The following is a 24,918-nucleotide window of genomic DNA, read 5'->3' as shown; positions in this document are numbered from 1 at the left end:
GGCCTGAGAGGCCCACAGAAGTGATTTCAGCTGCGCTTTAGAATCGCGAACAATCACTGGTGATTCCAAAAAAGCGCTAGGCTAATGAAAGTGGATGGAGTGGAACTCACAGGAGTGGTTGTGATTAGGCCATATTGCAATTGCAGATCTTGCAGCATTTTTGGAGCATTTTCACTGCAACACAAAGTATAGCAACACTGCAAAATCATTTCTGAATTGCTGTACAAAAGCAATTTTGCTGCAATTTTGCAAGCAAAGATCCTTTTAATTGCCTGCCGAATCTGTAATCCCTCCCCAAGCTCCATTCCCATCAGTTTTCGACGCGTAGCCTCGCCCTCATGCAGAAAAGTCATTGGCGCTTCTCTATTTTGAGCGCTTCTCTATCTGGAAATAGAGATGCACCAATTACCTTTTCTGTAACGGGGCGGGACTATGTGCCAGAGGACACTGAGCTTGGGGAGGGATTCAGTGAGCTGGCAGGTAGTTACAACTGAATTTGCCTCGTTCTCAAAAATATCCAAATATCCCCTCCCCCCCCTCCCTGCAAATCACAAGCGCTGTACAATCACTGGAAGTAGAATGTGCAGTGTTTCAAGTGACCCAACAATTGTGCAGGAAAACACAGAAAAGAAATGCTACACAAAGCACCAGCACAAGGCCTTATAGTGAGTCAAAAGTAATGTACTGTATGAATATACAATTCATCCACTGATTTGGATTTGTGGTAGTCTTATTTAAAGCAAATCTGAACTAAAAATAAACTTTATCAGATACCGTAATTGTCTGTGTATTACTAATGGTAAATAGAACTTTCCTGTACGTCTCATACTTTTATATTCAGTCTTAACGGAATTTCTAAGATTGAATTCTAAACAGCAGCCAAGTCAGTGTGATGTAAAACCTGCTTCATTCAGCTGCAACTCAAAAGAAAAAAAAGTTGCTTGAGTTTTGCATTACTGTCATGACACCAGGATTATTACTCCAGTCAAATAAAAGTGTTTTGGCTACTGTTTACTTTTTGAGACAGCTGGGGCTGCATTCAACTGCTGTTCAACTGCCCTATTTACTGTAGTTTTTGGACTATAAGACTCACTTTTCCTGTACTGTGCCCATGCAAAGGAGGACACGAGCGACAAACTGAGGACACAGGGGGACACAAGGAAGACAGAGGCAGACACATGGGGGACACAGGAGGACACAATGGGGACAGAGGAGGACACAGCGAGACACAAGAGGTACAAGGGGGCATGAGGTACAAAGGGGGCATTTTCCACAAGATGCCCTCTTTACCATAGATGCATCAAGTTCAGTATATATTTTTCCCCTGTTTTTTGTCCTTTAAACCTACATGTGTCTTATGGGAATTACGACTATTGTGGAACTCAGAGAGTAATTTGGGCACAGTCAAAAGATGGAGCCCAAATTATGATAAAAACAGCATAATTTGTCTGCCAGCTATTGCCATTAAGTCTTACCCCACAATCCACGGCGGCCTGGAGGGGGGATCATAACGCCACTGGAGGTTTTGCAGGAACAGGGTGAGCCATTTTTCAGCTGCACCCTGCGTCCAAATTTCCCTGTGCTCAAAGTATGTACCGATGTCTATCTTATGTTATGTCAGTTCAGGAAGGTTTTAACTTTATGATAACACTGAGGGATGAAATTTGCCTAATACATAAATCTTTACTTTAGAAGTGGGAGCTGTGGTTCCAAACACATGAAAGTCACTAGCTGCTGATTAGTTAGTTGGTAACTAATTTAAAGCAACTGCTAATTGATAGACAGCTAGGGCTTTTCATTCGTGCACCAGGCTTCTAATTTCTGGGTCAGTGGATAATTTTTCTCTCTGTGACAATGAACAGTTGGGAACAGGAAAAAAGGGTGCATATGGCCAATGGACTAAACGGGCGCACCATAGGCTCCAATGCAAAATATGGGCTATTGGGGCCCAAAGAAAAAAATAGAGCACCCATTCAATAGCAGTTGCCGGGACCGTGTAATCAACCACCAGGGGGGTCTTAGTTTTAGGCACCACCAGGGGGTCTTTTCTATATTTTTATCGATAAGAAATGCATGCAAAAAAAATGGTCAGTTGTTCAACAATGATAAATGTGGACCCTGCCTCACAATATTACATGACATTACATGACATCTCATCTACCTGTATTGCATAGTCTAAGGGCTGGTTTCCACTACTAAAGTGATGCGGATGCGGCAACCCAGCTGCATCGCATCACTTCCACCGACGCCCGCTGCGGAAGTGAATTGAAGCGATAGGACGCGGCTGCGGGCAGATGCGGCCGTGCGAGAGTCTGCAGCATGCTGCAGACTCTCAGATCGCTCCGCACCGCTCCGCACAACATATACGCAGTGGAAACTCTTCCATTGCCATGCATGTGTTTCAGGACACCTGCGGTGCGATGCGGCTATGTAGCCGAATCGCACCGCTCCTAGTGGAAACGGGCCCTTAGGTCTTACGGGGCGCCCAGTGATGTGATGGAAAATCAAAACCACTAGGATTATGAAAGAGGACAAAATGATTTGTACATTCATTTCAGATGCATTAAGGAGACAATGTCTTAATCATGTGAAGAGGAATACTTTGAACTTTCTTCTGATTTAGAAATACAAAATTGTATTTGGCAAAGGTTCTTTTTATCCCACTATAAAAATGGTTTTAGTTTGGATCTACATAACTGAAATGGGTAATACCTCTACGACTGCAGCCTGTAACCCTGTGGGTCTTTTAAATGTATGTCCAGTACTTATGATAAGCTCCCCCTTCCTGTGAATGGCTTGTAGTTAGTGGTTCTTTTGTAGGCTGATGCTCATTTATAGAAATGAGCAATAAGATGCTATTTTTTTCCAATTTAATAGAAAGTTGAATGCAATTTAAATCTAACTTGGGAATACACCAATCAAAATCAGCTGCAAATACACTTGGTCCAATTTCAAGCGGCATACAATTGCAATTAAGTTTCAATTGACTTGGAATAGTTAGCTATTTAATAATCATCTTCACTTAAATATATATCAGTGTTAACGTACTGCTGTTTTTTCTAGGCATGAGTGTTTTAGTCCCTCCTGTTCAGGTCTGGCACAAACCAAGAATGCAAGGATAAAAAAAAAACTGATTTTGTGTTGTTTTATATGGTTCTGAGAAATTAAAGGGAACCTGAAACCGTTCATACAGCTGTATTTATATTTACCAGGGGCTTAGTAAAGCACAGGCGCATAATGCTCCCAGCTGCAGGAGAGCAAAGAACACAAGCAGTGGTGTAGCTAAGGAGATGTGGGCCCCTATGCCATTTTTACAATGGGGCCCCCCGAGCACTCTATACATAACAAATGATACTGCGCACCAAAACCTGCCAATGGCAACTCCAGTGTCAGAGGTGGAAGAAGGGGATGGGGAACAGTTTGTTAATAATTACCAATATTCAAAGCATCTATAGAAGGGATTATTATGAGCACAGGACCAATAGAGAGCTAATACTGTAGTAGAGAGAGGGCCCTTCGGGGCACCTCAGGACCCTGATGCTTCGCAACCTCTGCAACCCCTGTTGCTACGCCCCTGAACACAACTGAATACTGGAGGCTACCCCGGGACAATAGAGCGGCCGGGGAGGACAGACCACATGGTGCTGGAGGAAGCTTCACATAAATATAAATACAGCAGTATGTACTGTCTCATGTACACTATAATATGCTGCAGGGGTTTATAAACCAATGATACTGAATGTATCCCTGGATTCTCAGAACAAAAAATGAATGATTTGCATGTTCATTGACTGGCATTATGGAAGTAACTTTGTAGTCATTATAAACATGAACTCTATATTACTGCTCAAACTTATTTAGCTACTAATGGGAAGCACACTTTCATTCAGCAAATTTACCTGAAACGATTAGCCCCTATTTTGGGCTATAGTAATTACCACTTTAGCCAGATCTGTCATTTGTATGTTCAATCACTGTCTTCAATTGATGTAGAATGGGGTAACTTTTTGCTTAAAGTGAATGCTTGACATTAGTTACCTTCTTTTATAGCAGGGGCGTTGCTAGCCCCAATGATCAGTGCCACATCCCCGGATCTATTCTGGGGAGCCCCGAATGTCCCCCAGGCTGAGTCAGACAGTGAGCAGCCGTACTCTCCTCCGACCGCTTGGTCTCCAGATTCTGCAGACATCTACTGTTCTGGGCTAATCCCACTTGGTGTCTGAGAATGAATCAGACACTAGAGTTCCTAGCATCTGATTCTCGGATGCTAGGGGGAGAATCACCAGCTACAGTGGATGTCTCCAGACTTGGAGAGCGGATGGAGGAGATGAGTTGTTCCTCCTACTGTGCTACTCTGCTGGGGGGAGAGAGGGGGGGTTAGGCACAGTGAGGACACATACAACGATGCATGCTCCCTATGGTGGCTCCAGGAACCACAGCTTCCAGCATGTCACCACAACACCCAGCATGCCCCATAGAGGCACCACAGCACCCAGCATGGCACCACACAGCACCCAGCATGCCCCAAAGAGGCACCACAGCAGCCAGCATGCCCCCATACAGGAACCAAAGCACCCAGCATGCCCCCATAGAGGCACCACAGCACCCTGAACTCTCACACCACTATTGATGCACCACAGCTCCCAGCATGCACCCATTTAGGCACCACAGCTCCCAGGATATCGCCATACAGGTACTACAACTCCCAGCATACCCCTATAGAGCTGCAGAGCCTTTATACAGGAAGCTGTGGTTCTTCTATGGGGGCATGCTAGGAGTTGTGGTGCCTCAATGGGAGGTCCATGGGAGCATGGGTGGGTCCACTAGAAGGTTAGTGTCAGGGAATGCTATGGGGGGACTGCTAGACAGCAAGGTAGCAGGCCCAGCCTGTCCAGCAGAAAGCCAGACCAGCCAGCACAGAAGCCAAGTAACTCTGCCTACTTATGTTTAAATTATAGTCTATTTATGTGATATGCTGCAATTGTGTGTTGTTTTTTTTGTATTAATGGAGAGGGGGGCTTTAACCAACATTTTGCTGGGCAGGTCTACTTAGACCACTGTTAAGTTCATGTAAAGTTGGCTCCACCCATAACCACACCCACATTCTGGTGCTTGGTCACACCCATTTTTGGCTGAAGTGCCCCGGATCTCTTAGGATCCTAGCAACGCCCCTGCTGTGTTATACGAATAAAAAGGTGCACTTGGCATAGTTTTTTTTTTTTCCGGCAAGGGGTGCCCTTGCCGATGTTGTTCCACCTCGGTAAGGGGTGGAACAACATGTCTCATGTAATGCAGCAGGTATGGCAGACCTCTAATCATGGAAGCCACAGAGGTGTGGAGAATGTGGTAGATAAAAACATGGTGCATTGGAAGAAACAACAGAATATTATAGAGACACTTACCGTAAGTGAAAAAAAAATTATGATATAATGATTTGCATGTGTAGCACTGCTAAGAAATAAAACATTAGGAGCAGAGACATAAGTCTAATATTGTTTCCAGTACAGGAAGAGTTAAGAAAATCCAGTTATCTATGCAAAAGAGCCACTGAGCTCCACGACTTTCAAAGTCGCAGAGAGCTCTGTCTTCTGAAGCTTGTTTTCTCAACTGTATTTTACTTTTTCTCTGCAGAGGATAATTCAATTGTTCACTGGCCTGCTCTGTAAAATCGTTTAGAATGCTGAGTAGTGTGTAAACTGCAAATATTAGAGAATGATGCAATGTTATTAAAAAAAAAAAACAACTATATAACAGAAAATGCTACTAATGTTCTAGTAATTATCTGTACAACAAATTCATTTTATCATACTTTTTTTTTCACTTCAGTGTCTCTTCAAAGCATGGTAGAAGTGGAATTAGTTAATCAGAATGCCTGTGCGGACATATTTCACAATATTTTGGCACAATATTTTGGGTTTGTCCATATTCACCCCATGCTCAGGCCTAGCACCGGGGGGTGAAGCAGTAAGATCCATACAATACAGGAAACGAGCCATGGCTCTGCAAGAGCTGTGTCTTGGCTTTGAATATGGCAGACATGGACAGGCAGGGCATTATCAGATGATATAACAAGCTAAAGATAGGGAGAAAACTATGTGACACCGCTAGAAGGAGTAACAAAAAACCAAAACATGGCGACAACAAGACTAAAGCATTTATACCTCATCAAAATAAGGCAACCTCTATTTTATACTTGCCAAGCCTCCCTCAATATGCATCTGTCTATGCCCATTCTCTGCATCCATGTTTACAGGAACACTATCATTATGAACAAAACTTTGCCCTCCTCAAACATCAATGACAGTCTTACAGCCCCTTCACCACTTATAGGCTTACTAAAACCTATACTGCACCACATAGGCACATATTTGCCAACTTGCCACAGCTATTTCATAAATACTATGTTGTTTCATGTATAGCCTATTATTAAAGGTGATAGTCTTATGACTGTGGTGCCCTCTTACCTTGTACGATGAGATGCACACGGGATGTTTTGGGGTGATTGTCTGTCTGGACAGAGCAGGTATATGGTCCCTCATCAAATACATCCACGCTCTGGATCTCAATGCTGTACTGGATCTTGGAATTGGCAATAAGAACAACACGAGGGTCAATGGACCACTTATCATTGCCAGTGTATAAAATGGTGCTGCGATTTAGCCAGGCCACCCGTGTCACTCGATTGTCCACTGCGCATCTGCAATGACAGGACGGATAAGGTTACAAAGAGTAAACAGAATCTATGAAATTATGTAACAATGGCTATTCTTATCAGCATTAAGAAGCAATTCCGTGGACAAGTAAAATCAGTAATAGCAACATTTAAAAATCACACCCACAAAGAACCCTTCAAAAGCCATAATAATCACTTAACATAGGTGTAACCAATGTTTTACATTATACTTGCTCCAAAAATTCCACAGAATGTTACATGATTCTGGACATGGACAGTGTGCACTTGAGCCAATAGGGATTACTGATCAATAAACCATTTAATCAAAATGACTGGACTGGATGAGGATGAAGGAACTCTATGTTTGCTGAAGAAAATATTGAGGCCTTTGTGACCAGATGGACAGTGTGGTTGGACTTTAGGGATTCCCAGGCAACCAAAGACTTACTGTAGAAAATCAGTACTTCATATACTGTTTTTGTGGGCAGGTTGGGGAAGTAAGCACAGTGGCGTGTCTCTACTTTTCCTGTCTACTCTTTCTTATTTTCTTTTCTCCAGTATTCAAGTTTTCCTACTACTCAAACCTCCCTATTTGGCAATCCATCTCAATCCATAATCCATTCTATGACTCCTCTCCTGGATTATATATCTCCCTTTAGGGGCACTATGTTAACCAACCTGTTACAGAAAGAGGTCACAAAGTGCAGAGAAGGCATATCAAACAATTCAAACAGTTGAGTCATTATCCTAGGCCTTATGCACAGTTACAATGTAAGTTTACATGATATTTTGGTTGTGTAACAGTATAGACCACAAGGACAGAGCCGGGACAAGGTCCTCTAGCACCCAAGGCTGATACACCAAAGTTCTCCCCTCCATCCCTCCACCCCAGCTGTCACACACTGATTGCTATTAGACTAAGAGGCACCCCAGGGCCCCCAACACCTTAATCTCTAGTTATCTAGCTTGTAGTCACTTCCATGTATCTCCTTTTTTTTATTTCTTTCTGCTTCAAACGCAATTAGGAATGACAGCTGAATGAATTGTGTTCCCCCTCCTACACTGTGCCCTGAGGCTGGAGCCTCTCCAGCCTATGCCTCGGCCCGGCCCTGCACAAGGATCTTTTGTAACATAGGCTGGAACGTATGTAAACGTATATGTACTACTTAGATGGTGCCAACTATTTCTCTGAACTTTTTTCACTGTTTATATGCAAACATTTGCAATAAAAATGTATTTTACTAAATTAATGTACGGAATGTAAGTAAGTTCATTGTCAGAATGATCAGAAACTAATCATGAAAAATATTTTTTTTTTCCATCATTGGACAATGGATGTGCAGGCAAATATTGATTGTTCTTGCGCATGTATAATTAAGCAGCTCCCTGATCATTCTATGGTATATAGAAACATACAGGAAGTTATTCAAATCAAAAAATCTTTCAGAAGAACCATTGTACATGTGTGTATGTTTTGGTGTCCTTATATTGATTGATTGATCAATGGTCAGGATATCAGTCAGAAAGATTAATTGTCTGAAATATATAGGGTTTTATAAATATATAGGGCCAAGAATTCTTAGATGAGAAGTAGGAGGAGACCGGGAGCCCAATGGTGCAGTATAGGTAGGTATAGGAAGGATACACTCATATAAATATGTACTCACGAAGGTGGGTTGCAGTTCCTGCAACCACAGTATAGGCCTGCAGGGAATTAATCGTCTCTGCTCGGTACTCCAGGTCCTGCTGGATACTGGATGGTCGCTCTCCTGTAGTACGATAGACTTTCCAGAAAAACTGCAAAGCTATTACCTCCAAAGGAGGTCTGACTGGTAGTTGGTGGGATGAAGTCGCCCAATGTGCATTCTATTTTAGTATTATTAAATACAAAACATTTTTTAAAATGCCTTGATAGCATAGAGGATAGAGTGTAGGAGCCTACACTCTATCCCCTATGCTATCAAGGCATTTTGTACCTGAGGAAGCAAGCCATGACTCGTGAAATGCGTTGTCAGATTGCTTTTTGAATAAAAACTTTTTTCCAGTTGAACTGGTGTCTATATCTTCTGGAGAGGTAAGCAATTACCTCTCTTTTTATTATATAATTTTTTATTTGTATTTAAAAATACTAAAATAGAACGCACATTGAGCGCCTCCATCCTACTCATTGTCCAAAAGGCTGCTTGTGGAATGGATCATGTATACAAACCCTTAGAAAATCGGTGGGGCAGGTATAATAGAGCATGCTGGCTGTGATTTTCAGGCTCAGATTTTAAGACTAATCAGTCAGATACCAGCTGTCACTGAGATTTAGCTATTAGGGCAGGAAACTACTAAGAGATGAACAGGGCCGGGCCGAGGCATAGGCTGGAGAGGCTCCAGCCTCAGGGCGCAGTGTAGGAGGGGGCGCACAATTCATTCAGCTGTCATTCCTAATTGTGTATGAAGTAGAAAGAAATAAGAAAAGGGGATACATAGCAGTGACTGCAAGCCAGACAGCTAGATATTAAGGTGTTGGGGAGGTTGTGGGCCCTGTGGCCCTCTTAGTCTAATAGCAATCAGTGTGTGACGGCTGGGGTGGGAGGGATGGAGGGGCGCACTTTGGTGTCTCAGCCTTGGGTGCTGGAGGACCTTGTCCCTGCTCTGGAGATGAATGCCGGCCTGGAAATCAGAGGCCGAGAAGTGCTATGAGGGTCTCTAGAGTCAGATAAAATGCAGTATGTTCATTGTGCCGTTTTACAGTAATCTCCAAGACTAATCTCCATCCCTACTCAAACTACTCTTAAAATTAATTTCAACCTGCTTTGAAAAGCAGTTTCTCCTGATATTCAAGTGTTTTTTAATTGCAAGCTTCTGCTACAAGCCTTGTGTGTTGCCTGATTTCAGTACTACTAAACTCTAATATTGTGTTTCTTTAATTTGCCCTTACATGTAGCAAGCCATAACCCCTAAAACACTTGTACAACGATTCACTGATAGAAGAACTGTGTTAAATATTCCACATATGGCTGTTGTAAAGCTTTGCTGTGAGTTCACATTATCTGCGTTGCTTCATGTGCTTATATCATTCTATGGGATTGTTCACATTTCTGTGTTGTAACGAACATTACCTTAATGCACATTGTACAGTACATTTCTAGATAACGTGTCATAATGACATTACCACCTTACATAGCAAATGTTCATACTATGAAAATAGTGCAGGTTTACACATGCAGACTGATAGTATGCGTTGTGTTATGGATGCATTCACTTATCTGCTCCGTTGCATTCAGAACAGGCAGTGGACTACAAAAAACAAACAAAACAAAAAAAAACAGGACAAAGCTGGGAATGATTTGCCATGAACCACAAGTCAAAACATTTCCCTAATCAAGAGGACTTCTATAAAGTGATTGGAACCAAAGTCATCTGACTAAAAATATAATATTGCTCTACCTGTATTACCAAACTTCAAATAAATCTCACCAAGCCAAACTATCTCATAGTATTACACAAACACTGGACCAGACTCCCCAATCCATAGCATTCCCCTCCATTGCAACCTCGGGTTGGATAGAGAGCTCTGTTACTAAACTCCATACATACATGCATGCAAATGCAAACCACATATGACCAAACGCAAACTGTTCATTAGGATCACAGATAGCTCCACAATACGTGAACCACTCCGCCACAGACCCATCAATCCTCAAGTCTATACATTCTAAAGGTCAGAGCAACAAAAATTAATCATGATCCATCTTATGAGTTGGTGAGTGTAATGCAAGTTTGAGTAAGGCAATGGAGAGCACACAACTAATCCCCGGTTAGCAGGATGGTGCTAACCTGGCAATATACTTTTCCTTCTCTCCGTTCATTGCAATCATGTATCAAAGGGTGGGAACAGATACAGGTAAATAACTCAGCCTGGTAGGGTGGTTTTCAATGTGCTAGTTGGTTTTCAATAGGCTGATGTACATAAACCCATTTTTTATGTGCCTGGTTTCTCTGTTGCGTTTTCAGGATGAACACTCTCAACAGGTATGATATCTTTCCAACAGTGAACTACCTTGTCATTTATTTAAATAATGGTATTAGTGGCAGCAGACACTACAATGCACTACAGTGCTTGGAGCAGTACAGCATAACCATACAATACAGACATGGCTCTACTATGGGTGCTGGGTTGTTGCAGTTCAAACCAAGCCTAAAACCTCATATGCATGCTAGACAATTATCATCCAAGATGATTGCTTTTGGGCATCTCAACTGAGAATCTAGTGTGTGTACAGCTGCTCTACAGCATCGTTAATGATCCTCCACAGTGACAAATTAGCACGTTGTTTCCTTCTCTTCCCCACAACGCAATACATGTTGCTTACAGAGTGTCTGTACAGCACTCATTCCTAAAAGTGTTGTCTTCATGATCGATTAACAAGTAGTTTAGCATGAGTATGAAGTATAAAAGAACAGATTATAAAAAATGCCAGCATGATGCCTTGGTCAGTCTCCAAATGCATCTTCTACACCAGGCATGGGCAAACTTGGCCCTCCAGCTGTTACGGAACTACAAGTGCCACAATGCACTTGCCTTTATGAGTCATAACTGTGGCTGTCAGACTCCTGCAATGCATTGTGGGACATATAGTTCCATAACAGCTGGAGGGCCAAGTTTGCCCATGCCTTTTCTACACACATATTTCACTCTAATGTCTCCTGATCTTAACAACTGAAGAATGGACACAACAAATCTGATGTTAAAGGGGTTTCATAAATTGTATTTGTTTCTATAAATGAATGCATTTATCCCCACTGTGGTTATTTTCCATTTCATCTGTATAGTATAAAACAAGTGAAATGTCAGTTTCTATCATTTGACATCATTGTTAGTGGCAGAGTGCTAGCAGACAAGCATGACAACCAGAAAATGCCCGATTAATAGACACACAAATTGGGGTGACAAAATATTTCAATATCCGATAATAACAAAGCCTGAAAAGCTCTATACACACATATCAGTCACAGTGCATAGTAATGATAACAGCTCTGGGCTCTCTTTGTTCGCTGTGCTGAATGAAGCCAAAGCACTGCTAAATACGATTCTTGTAAGAGGTAATATGTGTCACTGGGAACATGAGCATGCCTTGCAATACAATGCAGAAGTCTAACAGGATTCAAGAATCAAGCGCTGAACAGCTTTGGATGATTGCTACAATAAACCAGTTGCTAGCGGCAACAGCTCCACTATGCTCCAGCCTCCCCTTTGCTTTCAAGCAGCACAAATACTTGTCAGAATAGAAGTAGTAATAGCCATAGGAGATCAATTAAAAAACCAGAATACTTTTTTTTCTCTGTGGTTTCAGGAGTATGGACCCCATAGCTTCTCAAGTTTTCCGGGGAATTAGAGGATGGTAGTTGAAACTGGCAGAAATAAAGCTGCCATTTCAATTCTCTGCCTAATAATGCAAAGGTCGGAATAGAAGCTGCACAATGGAAACATTCCGGGTGGGATACAATGCAGGCAGCATGTTAAATCTCCTTATAACTAATCAGCCTTGCCATCAAGTTCAGCTTACAAGAAGCGCGGAATAATCACTGAATACAGCTTAAGTGAATTTATCGACTTTATCTCAGTTAGAAATGCCATGATTTTAGTGCAATGTATATGGAACTAAACTGTAGCGTACAAATATGGAGTGTTGCTCTAGCATACATGTAAAATGGGGTGCCGCAGAAAGGCGTAGAATGGCAAAATTACCATTAGGAAAGTATTCTTAATTTTTACTTTTATTTTACTATATTGTCTAGCCTGACCCCATTCATATTTGAACCCCCCCTCTATCAATGCCCAACCTTAAAGAGAACCTGAACTGAAAATAAAAATACACAGATCATGCTTACCTCCCATGTAGTCTGCTCATCAATCTCTTTCTCCTCTCTTGCGTCCTTTATGTCCACTGTGAGCAATGGGATTCTGTGTCCTCCATTTTGAAAATGGCCATTGCCCTATACCAGGTTCCTGGTCAGCACACTGGTAAACTGTTATATCGCCCACTTAAACCATAGGGAAACATGGACATTACCTTGTACATTCAGTTGTAACTGACAGCTGCTGATTTATAACTGACAGCAACTGGTATATTTCAGTTCTGACAAAATCTTGTCAGAACTGGAAGGGATCACTGTAAGAAGAAAATGGTGAGCTTCTGAGAGGAACTGACTGTGAGGTAAATATGTAATATTCATTTGCAGCTACGTCATGTGTTTATTTTAAATCATTTTTCTCAGTTCAGGTTCCCTTTAAACAACCCCCTCCCTCCAACTGATGCCTAACCCTAACCAACCCCTCTAACCGATGCCTAACCCTAACCACCCCCCAACCGATGCCTAATCCTAACAACCCCCAACCCATGCCGAACCCTAACCGACACCCCACCATCCACCAAGCAATACCTAACCTTAGCTAAACTGCGGCTACATATATAGTTCGCTGGAGGCGCTGCAGTACCTTGGGTGCTACCATAGGCTCCAATGTTAACAGCCGCAATAAGTAGCTACAAGTGGTAATTTGGCCACTGGAGTGAAGCATTATTTGTAACTGCAGTTTGTAAAGAGGGTGGCCCCAGTGCCCACTAATTTATCAGGGGGCTCTAGTGCCCAAATTACCACTTATAGCAGCGCCCAAAGTAGCGATGCGCACCTGGGGTCCACATTACCTGATCCTGAAACTACACATGTAGGGTAGTCAAGTGTGGTACATAGAAAAAAAAAAGTAATGGGGATTCTTACTGAGACCAGGGTAAACAGTAACAAGCTGCAATGTGCCAAGAATTCTCATTGCTCAAGATCAAAAACTGAAATATGCCAGCTTCAGGGTGAGTGCCCAGTTTGCTTTGGGAATGCAAGGAACAGGTTGTTGGTTCTCAAACTGAGCAAAAATTGGGTTCATTCACAAAGCTCTTCTCTTGAATCACCTCACTTTACTTATTTTTCAGCTCAACTATAAGGAGAGCTAATTAAGGAATTGAACAGATAAGGATGAATAAATCACAAGTGAAGAGAGAGAAGGAGCGATAAATCATGAGGTAAGTCATATAAAGACCGATAAATCATGAGGTAAGTTATATAAAGAACGATAAATCATGAGGTAAGTCATATAAAGAGCGATAAATCATGAGGTAAGTTATATAAAGAGCGATAAATCATGAGGTAAGTCATATAAAGAGCGATAAATCATGAGGTAAGTCATGTAAAGAGCGATAAATCATGAGGTAAGTTATATAAAGGAGAGATAAATCATGAAGTCTTATAAGGAGAGTTTAATCATGAGGTAAGTCATATAAGGAGCGATAAATCATGAGGTACGGTAAGTTATATAAAGGAGCAATAAATCATGAGCTAAGTCATATAAAGAGCGATAAATCATGAGGTAAGTTATATAAAGGAGAGATGAATCATAAAGTCTTATAAGGAGAGATTAATCATGAGTTACCGTGAGACAGTTAAGGAGAGATAAATCATGGGTTAATAAATAACGTGAGATACGTTTTGTGAATCAATCCCAATATTACAGGGGTATGGAAGAACACAGATGAAGAATGGCGAATACTTGAAAAACAGACATGGATAAAGGAGTTGCATGTTGTTGAAACGTATTTTAATATAAGGTATATTCTTTTTCAAACATAAATCTTTTTGTGTTGATAAACTATGGTAAAAAAAATCTTCCCTCCTGCTTTAAGTGAACCCGAGGTGAGAGTTATATGGAGGCTGAAATATTTATTTCATGTTAAGCAATACCAGTTGCCTGGCTATTCTCCTGACCCTCTGCCTCTAATACTTTTAGCCATAAACCCTGAACAAGCATGCAGCAGATCAGGTGTTTCTAACAATATTGTCAGAACTAACATGCTGCATGCTTGTTTCTGGTGTTATTTAGACACTACTGTAGCCTAATAGATCAGCAGGGCTCCCAGGCAACTCAAATTGTTTAAACAAAATATGGCAGCCTCCATATCACTCTCACCTCGGGTTCACATTAAAGGGAAGGTTCAAGCAAAAAAAAAAAAATGAGATTCACTTACCTGGGGCTTCTACCAGCCCCATGTAGCCATCCTGTGCCCTTGTAGTCACTCACTGCTGCTCCAGTCCCCCGCTGGCAGCTTTCTGACCTCGGAGGTCAGGGCCACATTGCATACATTTTTACGCATTCCAGCTAGTGCAGGAACAAAAATGTACGTGTTTCACCACTAACGCGTAAAAATATATGTGTTAATGTTCCTGCACTAGCGGGAATGTGTAAAAATGTATGCAATTTGGCCCTGACCTCCGAGGTCAGAAAGCTGCCAGCGGGGGACTGGAGCAGCAGTGAGTGACTACAAGGGCACAGGATGGCTACATGGGGCTGGTAGAAGCCCCAGGTAAGTGAATCTCAATTTTTTTTTTTTGCTTGGACCTTCCCTTTAAGGCTGTGACCACATTGCAACATCCCCCCCTTCCCCCTTCATGTGGCATTAGGAGCAGTGATGCTTGTGGCTCAGTGATGTATGAGTAAAGAAGTTTGCCGTATTAATACAGTCCCTACAGGCTACAGCATGTAACTTAGTGCAGCCGGTTCTCATACTTTTGGATCATTATGTTCTTCTTCTACAATCCTTGGTAGCCATGCTCACTTTATAATGCTGCACAGGGGTCCATGGTGGGCTGTGTCTGACACTGGCCCACATACTCACTTTTTCTACTGGCCCTCCACCTAAAATCCCTATTCATTTCAATAAATGCTCAGTTCCTGATGTGCAGAGAGCCACAGTTCTCTGCACATCATGATTGCATTGCAGCCTGCGATCTCTACTAATTTACAAAGAATTAATTTTTGCCATCCTAAGGCCTTGTAAATCAGGCTCACAGTTTCTCCTATTAGTTTATTATAATTACTATAATCTTTTATTTATAAAGCGCTAACATATTATGCAGCGCTGAACAATAAACAGTGAGTGCTGATGACAAACGAGCATATAAAAAAAGTACATATTATAAAACTGAAAGTTGAGAGGACCATATTTATTTAAGCTTACGATCTAGAACATACATGTCAAACTCTGGCCTGGGGGCTAAATCTGGCCCGCAGAGCCATCAAATTTGGCCTGCAAGTGGTTTTCCCACTTTGCATTATATCTGACCCGCTCTAGACTAGGGAAGCTATATTGAAAGTGAATAATTAGGTCATCAGGGAAGCCATATGGGGGAGGTAGGGGGAAAGCGCTAGACCCCAGGGAACTGTATCGGGGTCACTAAACACCAGGGAACTGTTTAGGGATGGGAGAGGGTGACTACACACCATGGAATTGTATAGGAGAGGGAGAGGTGTATAGGAGAGGGAGGGGCCACTAGACATTGAAGTTGGCCCAGAACTTGGTCCCAGCATTCAACTTCACTTTGTACTTGAGTTTGACACCCCTGATCTAGGAGGTGGGGGAGGGAAACATAAAACAGGAAGGGGAAATGGAACTGCTGGTAGTTGGGTTTTTATAAATGTGTTCAAGGGGCGAGTAAGCCCAATGGGATGTGGGAGGGAATTCCAAAGTGTGGGGAGAGCTCTAGAGAAACCTTGGAGCTATGGTTTTAGCAGCTTTATAACTTTATTAGCAACCTTTAATTATTCCCAATCAGCAGATCTTGACACTGGGGTTTATTTGGTGATGTCATCTAACAACTCTGCATCCAGCAGGGATTGGGAGACTTTGTAATGTCATAGATAGGGGAGGTATTAGTGAGCCAGTAAATGTTAAAGTTGCTGAGAATAAGGCCTTGAGTAGGGGAGACTGAAGGATTCAGAAGATAGGAAAGATTGTGGGGTCCAGAAGCTGGGAGTTACTCAAGAATCCTAAGGGTTACGACAGATTATGGGTCCAAAGGTGGGGAGGAATAAGAGTTATGAAAATAAAAAAAGACTTCAGAGTTTAGGGGAAGATCTGAAAGTCAGGTGACTAGGGTTGACATCTTCAAAAAGAATTCTGTTAAAATGCAAAGATCAGAATGGGATGCCCACTGTTAATTATTGTCCGTACAGCATAACAAAGCCAGAGAAGATTAAAGGGGCATTATTCTAAATTCATTACCACAGTGTTAGAATCGATTGGCTGTTAAAGATACTCTGCGTAATGTGCACTGATTAACAGAATGTGTATGAGATGCCTAATGCCAGACATGGTATTCTTTATCTTGCATATTAAACCCATCTTTCTCATTATTCCTCATAATGGGACACTTGACATACCTTCATCTGAGTATTACACCCATTTTTATCAGTGTTCTCTATATTATGACACACAATATTCCTTGTCCTGTATATAGCACCCATCTTTCCAATTATTCTCCATACCAGTAAAAAGCACACCCGTTTATTGACAGGTGCTAAAACAATTGGAAGGTGCGCCTCAGTGGGGCCGTCACCCTCAGCAATGCATTCACGCCCACAAACAACGCGCGTGCAATGTAGCACGCGCCATGTGCACAGACGCATGTGGCACATGTGCGCCAGGCACAATGAATGCAAGAACACCGGGACAGTGATATTTTTATACAGGATTGTAACACATGGCCTTCCCTGCCTGTGGGGAGAGAGGAAGTGTTATGGTTTACTTGCCACATTTTGCTGGGAGTGAGTTTTGGTGTTGGTGTAAAAGAAATACAGGGCACACTGTGTTGTGGGTGCAGTTTTGGGGGAGACCCTGCCCCACTTAAAATGTGCTTGTGTAAGGTTTTTGGTTGGCCGAATGTTTTTCCACATGCCCGTACCATAGCTCATTCCCACTCACTGGGGGTCCTTCAATACCAGGATACATAGGCCAGAGGCTAAGGATCAGCTGGACAGTGTTGAAGAACAGTGCATCCAGCTCTGCATCTTCTACTAGAGTGCTACCAATGCACTTCAACGTGAGATGAACTGTCACATGCCCAAGCACCCAACACCATTGGCATATGCTGCAGGGATCCATTAAAGCAGGCACTTATTCTAGGTGTCACTATGGCAATTCCAATGCATTTTCCATACTTTGCCTCATCTCCTGTAAATTACACCCCCCATTTCCCCATCACCATTCTCCATATTTTCCACATTATGATATGCCTATGTATAAATCAAACACCTTATCCCAGCTGGAGACCTACCTGCCCTGGTTCATGCATTTGTATCCTCCTGCCTAGACTACTGCAACGCCCTGTTCATCGGATCTACAGAAAAGGTTCTGCGCCCCTTACAGCTAGTACAGAATGCTGCAGCCAGACTCCTAGCCAATGCCCCCCGCAGCTCACACATCACCCCAGTACTGCAAACTCTTCACTGGTTGCCATAAAATGGAGAATCAATTTTAAGATCTGCCTGCTGACATTCAAGGCTCTACACCACATGGGACCCAAATACATAGCGGATCTATTGGAACTTTATGCCCCTCCACGCACCCTCCGCTCTGCCAACAAGATGAAGCTTATTATTCCCAGGATACACTTAACATTTGGTGCTCGGGCCTTTTCCTACGCAGCCCCTACTCTATGGAACTCACTTCCACAATCAGTACGAGAGGCTCCCTCTCTGGACAGCTTTAAAAAAAAGGCTAAAAACTCAACTCTTTTCCCGAGCCTTTGAGGCTGCATAATGCAGGGTAACAGCGCTTTGAGTCCCCAGGGAGAAAAGCGCTATATAAATATTATTGTTATTGTTGTTATTGTTATTACAGACACCTTTAATCTTTTACTTATCCTCCTGTTCCCTGTATAGGATAGGATTATTTATTAAAGCTAAGAATAAAGCAAGGGACAGCAATCAGATGTTATCTCTTACTTAACTTGACCTTGGTTGCTCTGGACAAGTGATTATATAAATAAATAATTACACACACACACATACACAGTATATACACAGTATATATATCTATATATGGTCAAACTCCGATCTTTATCCAGAATTAACCAGCCAGTGGATAGTATAATGCAGACTTTACCACCCATCGATTCTGGAGACAGCTGACCGATAGAAGGGTTAACACAAGATGTAAAATTAATGTGGCAATCTTGCTAATCAAGCATGAAAGCTGTCTGGGCATTGCTGGACATGTACTAGAACACCGTTCTGCTGATTTACACGCTACGCCATACGTGACATTCTGCTAAAGTCATAAAGGAGTGATGTGAAGGAATATCAGCTGCAGGGCTCATTGGCGATTGACTGCCGGGGGGGAAACGTACATCTAAGGGAAAGGATAATAATAATGTGTGGTGGTGATGATATCCCTGGGCATCATGCCAGCTTCTGTAGTCTCTCACTATACAGAAAAAGAGGTACCCCATCTGCTGAGCCTAAAATACATCACAAATAATTATATTAATCACGAGTATCTACATTCCCTTCCCATTATCCACCTCTTTAGCATTAGATTTTGTCCTCCTATGTGGCAGGACAAAGCAGCGGTCACAAACTGTCCTTGTAAAACCAGCTTTTTGTCAGTTATTATAAAATACAATTAACATGACAGCTGCTAAAATGAATATACACTAAGGCTGGATTTTGGCTATACTGGGCTACTTTATTTGGATATAGCTGTCCTCTGATTTTCCTCTCATGATATCAGGACAGCAAAATTATATACTGGTACATACAGGCCCAGATTTACATTACAGGAGCCTAAAGGCACAAATCATTAAAAACACACGATTGGTTCACACGATGGCCAGGGGCCCCGGACCTCTCTCACTGGCCCGGGCCCCAAGGCCAACATGCGATACCTGGAGGGGAGTGCTGGTGGGCCTGGACCTCTCACACCCAGGCTCTGGACCTCTCACATCCAGAAAACCCACCAACACTGCCTCCATACTGAATGCTAAATTCAACACACACAAGCAATAGAACACAGCAGTACATGCATCCAGCTACATTTAAGTGGTCAGCAGGTGCTCGTCAGCCAATCAGGATGCACTGTCATACACCCTTTACCTGCCATACCACATCTAGCAGCCATTAGCATTCAGGTGGGAGGCTTCAGTTGGACGTCATCGCAAGATTGCGTCGCTAGCAGGACCGCCCCGTGCAGGCATCCCTCCCACAGGGGTCCCAAAGGAATTTAGCATTCAGTATGGAGGCAGTGTTGGTGGGTTTTCTGGATGTGAGAGGTCCAGAGCCTGGGTGTGAGAGGTCCAGGCCCACCTGCATTCCCCTCCAGGTATCGCATGTTGGCCTTGGGGCCCCGGCCAGTGAGAGAGGTCCGGGGCCCCTGGCCATCGTGTGAACCAATCGTGTGTTTTTAAATGTTTTCTTTCAGCTCTAGGACATGGCGGACAGGTGAGCGGTTAGGGAAAAAAGGGACCCCTGTGGGAGGGATGCCTGCACGGGGCGGTCCTGCTAGCGACGCAATCTTGCGATGGCGTCCAACTGAAGCCTCCCACCTGAATGCTAATGGCTGCTAGATGTGGTATGGCAGGTAAAGGGTGTATGACAGTGCATCCTGATTGGCTGACGAGCACCTGCTGACCACTTGGGTGTAGCTGGATGCATGTACTGCTGTGTTCTATTGCTTGTGAGTGTTGAATAAAGGCACAAATGCCCTGGCACCCTAGACTTCACCCTCCATGAACCGACAAACCCCCTCTGAACCGCACTGTGAAGGTAGCCACACACCATACAATTTTTTAAATATCTGTTCAATTCAAGAATAGGAATCAATTTTTCTGAATGATTGTAACAATTCAAAAATCTGGCCACACACCTATGTTAAATTTTGCCCCATCCTATATAACAAAACGCAAGTGTCCCTGCGTCTGTCCCTGTGTCAAACACTGGGACAGGACGCGGGGCGTGCCAGCTGGCCGAGCGGGCAAACGTGAGCGCGCGGCCGACGCGTGCGTGGCAGCCGGGTGCGCGTGCGCACTGACTGGCGGCAGTAGAAGCGTGAAGAGACCTAGAGCACATTTTTAAACGGGTTTAGGTCAACTAGTCATGTATAAAATAATTGAAAGCTCAAAAACATTTAATTATATCTGTACATCAAGTCATTGACAATCCATCACACACCATACAATTCTTGATAAAGTCGGTCTGAAATTTCCAACATGTCCAATCCCCATAAATCGAAAATGGGAAATTCGATCGGATTTATCGATTGAAAACAAAGAAAAGCTCTCGATTTTGCGGGACAACCGATCAAAATTATTGAATTGGTGAAAAACTGGAACTTTTAATTGTATGGTGTGTGACCACCTTAAAGGGACACTTAAGTCAAAAAAAAAAAATGAGTTTTACTCACCTGGGGCTTCCAATAGCCCCCTGCAGCTGTCCGGTGCCCTCGCCGTCTCCCTCCGATCCTCCTGGCCCCGCCGGCAGCCACTTCCTGTTTCGGTGACAGGAGCTGACAGGCTGGGGACGCGAGTGATTCTTCGCGTTCCTGGCCACAATAGCGCCATCTATGCTGCTATGGCATATATCATATACCATATAGCAGCATAGAGGGTGCTAATGTGTCTGGGAACGCGAAGAATCACTCGCGTCCCCAGCCTGTCAGCTCCTGTCACCGAAACAGGAAGTGGCTGCCGGCGGGGCCAGGAGGATCGGAGGGAGACAACGAGGGCACCGGACAGCTGCAGGGGGCTATTGGAAGCCCTAGGTGAGTAAAACTCATTTTTTTTGTTTGACTTAAGTGTCCCTTTAAGTGTGCTGGCTGTCCCAGCTATCACTTCTCCCTTACTTCCCTTGCCCATCATAGGTAGCTACAAGTATTAGGTAGCCAGAAGTACCCTCAGTATTAAGTAGCTAGAGGTGCCCCAGACTAAAGGAAGATCTCATAAGTGAAATGCCGAGAGCAGGGTGAGTAACATCTCATTTACTCTCTGCTCGAGGCTCTGCATAGGGAAGGAGGGAGGTACTAGGGGAGGGGAGTCAGCCTCCTTTCCATCATCAGGCGCCCGTAGGCATGTACCTACAGTGCCTTATGGTAAATCTGGATAGATATATCTATATATATATTTATATACACAAGGTATGCAGCATCCTTCACTAACTAAGTATATAGGGCTTGAGAGAGTACTCTACTGAATTGCCATGGTTGGTTGTGCTATGCTCCACAGCAGAGCATGATACACAGTTTGGGGGTTGTGGCACCAATGAGGTCAGATCAAATGAGGGCTCTCAGAAGTACTAACAGGAATGAGTGCCCGACTGGTTTCAGGATCTGTTAAAGGGAATCTGAAGTGAGAGGTACTGTATATGCAGGCTGCCATATTTATTTCCTTTTAAACACTACCATTTGCCTGGCTGTCCTGCTAATCCTCTGCCTTTAATACTTTAAGCCATAGACCCTGAATGTAGATCAGTTGTTTCTGACAAAAATCTGTCAAGATTAGCTACATGCCTGTTTCAGGTGTGTTATTCAGACACTACTGTAGCCAAAGAGATCAACAGTTCTTTCAGGCAACTGATATTATTTAAAAGGAAATAAATATGGCAGTCTTCATATTCCTCTAGCTTCACGTTCCCTTTAAAGTAAGGCACATGGCATGGCCTGTTTCTTATGCTGACCCTGAGGACATCCAGTGTTCACACTCTGAACACTCTCTTCTAACTGACCTTCAGGAGAAGATGAATGACAATTGGATAAAATGAAATCCTAACAAACCTGAGGTTCTTGTCATCAGAGATCAGCGCATGGCAGCTATACAGTTCCATTCTCAATTAGCAATACTGAAGGTAGGGAGCTCAGACCTAAATAGCTCTGACTTTGTGTGGTGCTTGGGTGTACTGATCAATGGGGAACTAAACTTCAGGAATCAAATTTCAGGTGTTAGGTTTTCTTTTTTCACCCAAGAAACATTGCAAAAATTAAGCACCTCATACCTCCAGAAGTTCTTCCAACCTTTTCCACAAGCCTTCATCATACCATGGATGGACTACTGCAATGTCTGCTATGCAGTCCTTCCAAATAAAGACCTACACCACCTGCAGCTAGTAGACAATGCTGCCACAAGGCTGTCAACAAGCCAACCCGTCATTGCCACATAACAGCAATCCTTAGCTCACTACACTGGCTACCCATACAACTGAGACTCCCCCTAAAACTGGCCTACTAGCATTCAAATGTGTACACAATTTAGGCCCTAGATGCCTGAAGGATTTGTTGCACAACCTCAGATCCACACAATCTAATAACTTTGTCACCCCTTGTGTGCACCTTCAAACTTTTGGAGCTAGAGCCTTCTGTCATGCTGCCCCTACTCTTTGAAACTCCTTAACACACTCAATCAAGACAACTCCAGCCCTGGAGGCATTTAAATACAAAATGAAAAAAAATCTTGTTAAGTGTAATGATCCGCTCAGCTGGATGCACTGGCAGACAGCTGTTTGACCATTCCTCTAGTCTGTGGGCTGCAGGTCTCTGCAAGAGAGACCTGTTTTTCCATTACAAGTTTCTGGTCTGTTCTGCTGCTGAGGAATTTGCATACACTCGTTATGCAAATCCCTTACCTGCCTCCTTTGATGACTGGCAGTATAAAGAGCTATGTTTCCCAGAGTTCTTTGCTGGTCATAAGAGTTAGTCCTGTGGAACACTCACGTGGAGTGTCAGCCTTGCTCTTTGTTTGAAGATTAGCCTAGAGTAATTCCTGGAACTGCACTAGGCAGTTTCCCTAGTGCAGTTAGGATTGCATATCTGTTTTGTTTGTCTGTTGCGATTGTCCTGTCCCAGCGGTGGTCGACAGGAAATCGTTCTGTGTGTCTGGGTGCTAACCGGAACAGCAGTTGTTACTGGTAGCCCCTTCTGATCTGTTTTCCTGGATCGCACTAGCCTCTTGCGCTAGTGCTGTGGATCCTTCTGGTCTGCTACTCACTTGCTGTACTTGGATCGCACTAGCCTCTTGCGCTAGTGCTGTGGATCCTGTCTTCCTGGATCGCACTAGCCTCTTGCGCTAGTGCTGTGGATTCTATCGCTCGCTTATTCCTGTTTTTGTGTATCTGTCTTGTCTGCTACGAACGCTTGCTGGAGGCTCGGTGAGGTAACCGTTAAGCAAGCGCTCACGTCCTCTGTTTCATGTTTGTCTGTCGGTGGTTAGTTAGGCATGCTTGTCTCTGTTGTGCTTATCACGCAGAGACTGCGCATAAACGCATGCACTGTTGCGAATGAGTGCGGTGTTCGCGTTTAGCTAGCGTTTGTTATTTTCCTTATCTTCTTATTGTATGATTTGCTGTGCCTTTTCTACTCTCGTGCTTTGCCTTGCTGTGGCCTTGTGTCACCTCGGGCATGCGCCTCTCTCGCGATTGCGTTCCTACTTCTTATCTGCTGTTGTGTATGCACCGTCGCGGGTGGGCGACTAGTTTGGTGCACACACATACAATCTGTCCCTGTGCTCATTCTCTTCCGCAATCGCTTCTCTTGCATTTGCGTTCTCACTTGGTTTCTTCTGTTGTGTGTCCACCGTCGCAGGTTGGCGGCTAGATTGGTGGACATACATACATTCCTCATCTGTGCTTATTCGGTCTTGTGTCGCTGTTAGCAATCGCCATCTCTGGCGATTGCCTTCTCGCTTTGTCTTCATGGTTGTGTGTTCATCGTCGCAGGGTGGCGACTAGTTTGGTGGACACACATACCCTCTGTCGATTTGAACTCTCTCTTTCAGGGTTATCTTGCCCTGCGTTTCTTCCCTTCGTGCAATTCCTGTCTGGCGTGTGTCGTAGGGCAGAGGAGTTGTTCCTCTGCACTCCACAGCACCACCTGCCGACAGGAATTTCCCTCTACAGGTGCATTGCACCTTTTGCTGGGTTTCCTCAAATTACACGCTTGTGGAGGATTTCCGCAGTATCAGCGCACGTCTTGTGCGCTGATCACGGAGAGAATTCCACAATCGTTACATTAAGTCATGCATTTATAAATACATAACTTTTCATCTGTAACACATTGCACCTCACAACTACTGTATGTATTGCAGGAAGTGAAATATTAGTTGGCAGATGCACAAGTTGTTATCCATATTTTACTTATCCATTTTTCTTACCCTTTATACTGTGAAAAAAGCTCAAAACGTCTGGCTGAGTTCCTGATTGTGTCAATATGTTGACAAGATGATGCCTACCAAGATGCCTGCTGGGCAATTTACATAAACAGAGGCTGCAAGTGGATCCACCCACTCTTGGCTTCTTTATAGATATGTGACTAAATAAACTGTCTCTTTTTCTCTCATTAACTCTTTACTGAAGAAAATGAACATGTACAGATGGCACCATTGATACA

The 24,918-nt window shown here is 43.4% G+C and overlaps 1 protein-coding gene across 1 annotated transcript in view; it reads right to left on the bottom strand.

Moving 5' to 3' along the window:
• LOC137521317 (opioid-binding protein/cell adhesion molecule homolog) overlaps window positions 1–24,918 on the bottom strand; it is an 838,111-nt gene that overhangs the window by 77,382 nt on the left and 735,811 nt on the right. Inside the window, exon 3 of the mRNA XM_068240426.1 lies at window positions 6,465–6,697. Within this exon, the coding sequence (XP_068096527.1) occupies window positions 6,465–6,697 (233 nt within the window). The remainder of the gene's footprint in view (window positions 1–6,464; window positions 6,698–24,918) is intronic.

This window comes from Hyperolius riggenbachi, chromosome 6 (genome assembly GCF_040937935.1).
Source record: "Hyperolius riggenbachi isolate aHypRig1 chromosome 6, aHypRig1.pri, whole genome shotgun sequence".
Lineage (NCBI taxonomy): Eukaryota > Metazoa > Chordata > Amphibia > Anura > Hyperoliidae > Hyperolius > Hyperolius riggenbachi.
The sequence above is the reverse complement of the archived record's forward strand: the minus strand, read 5'-3'. Positions and strand labels throughout refer to the sequence as shown.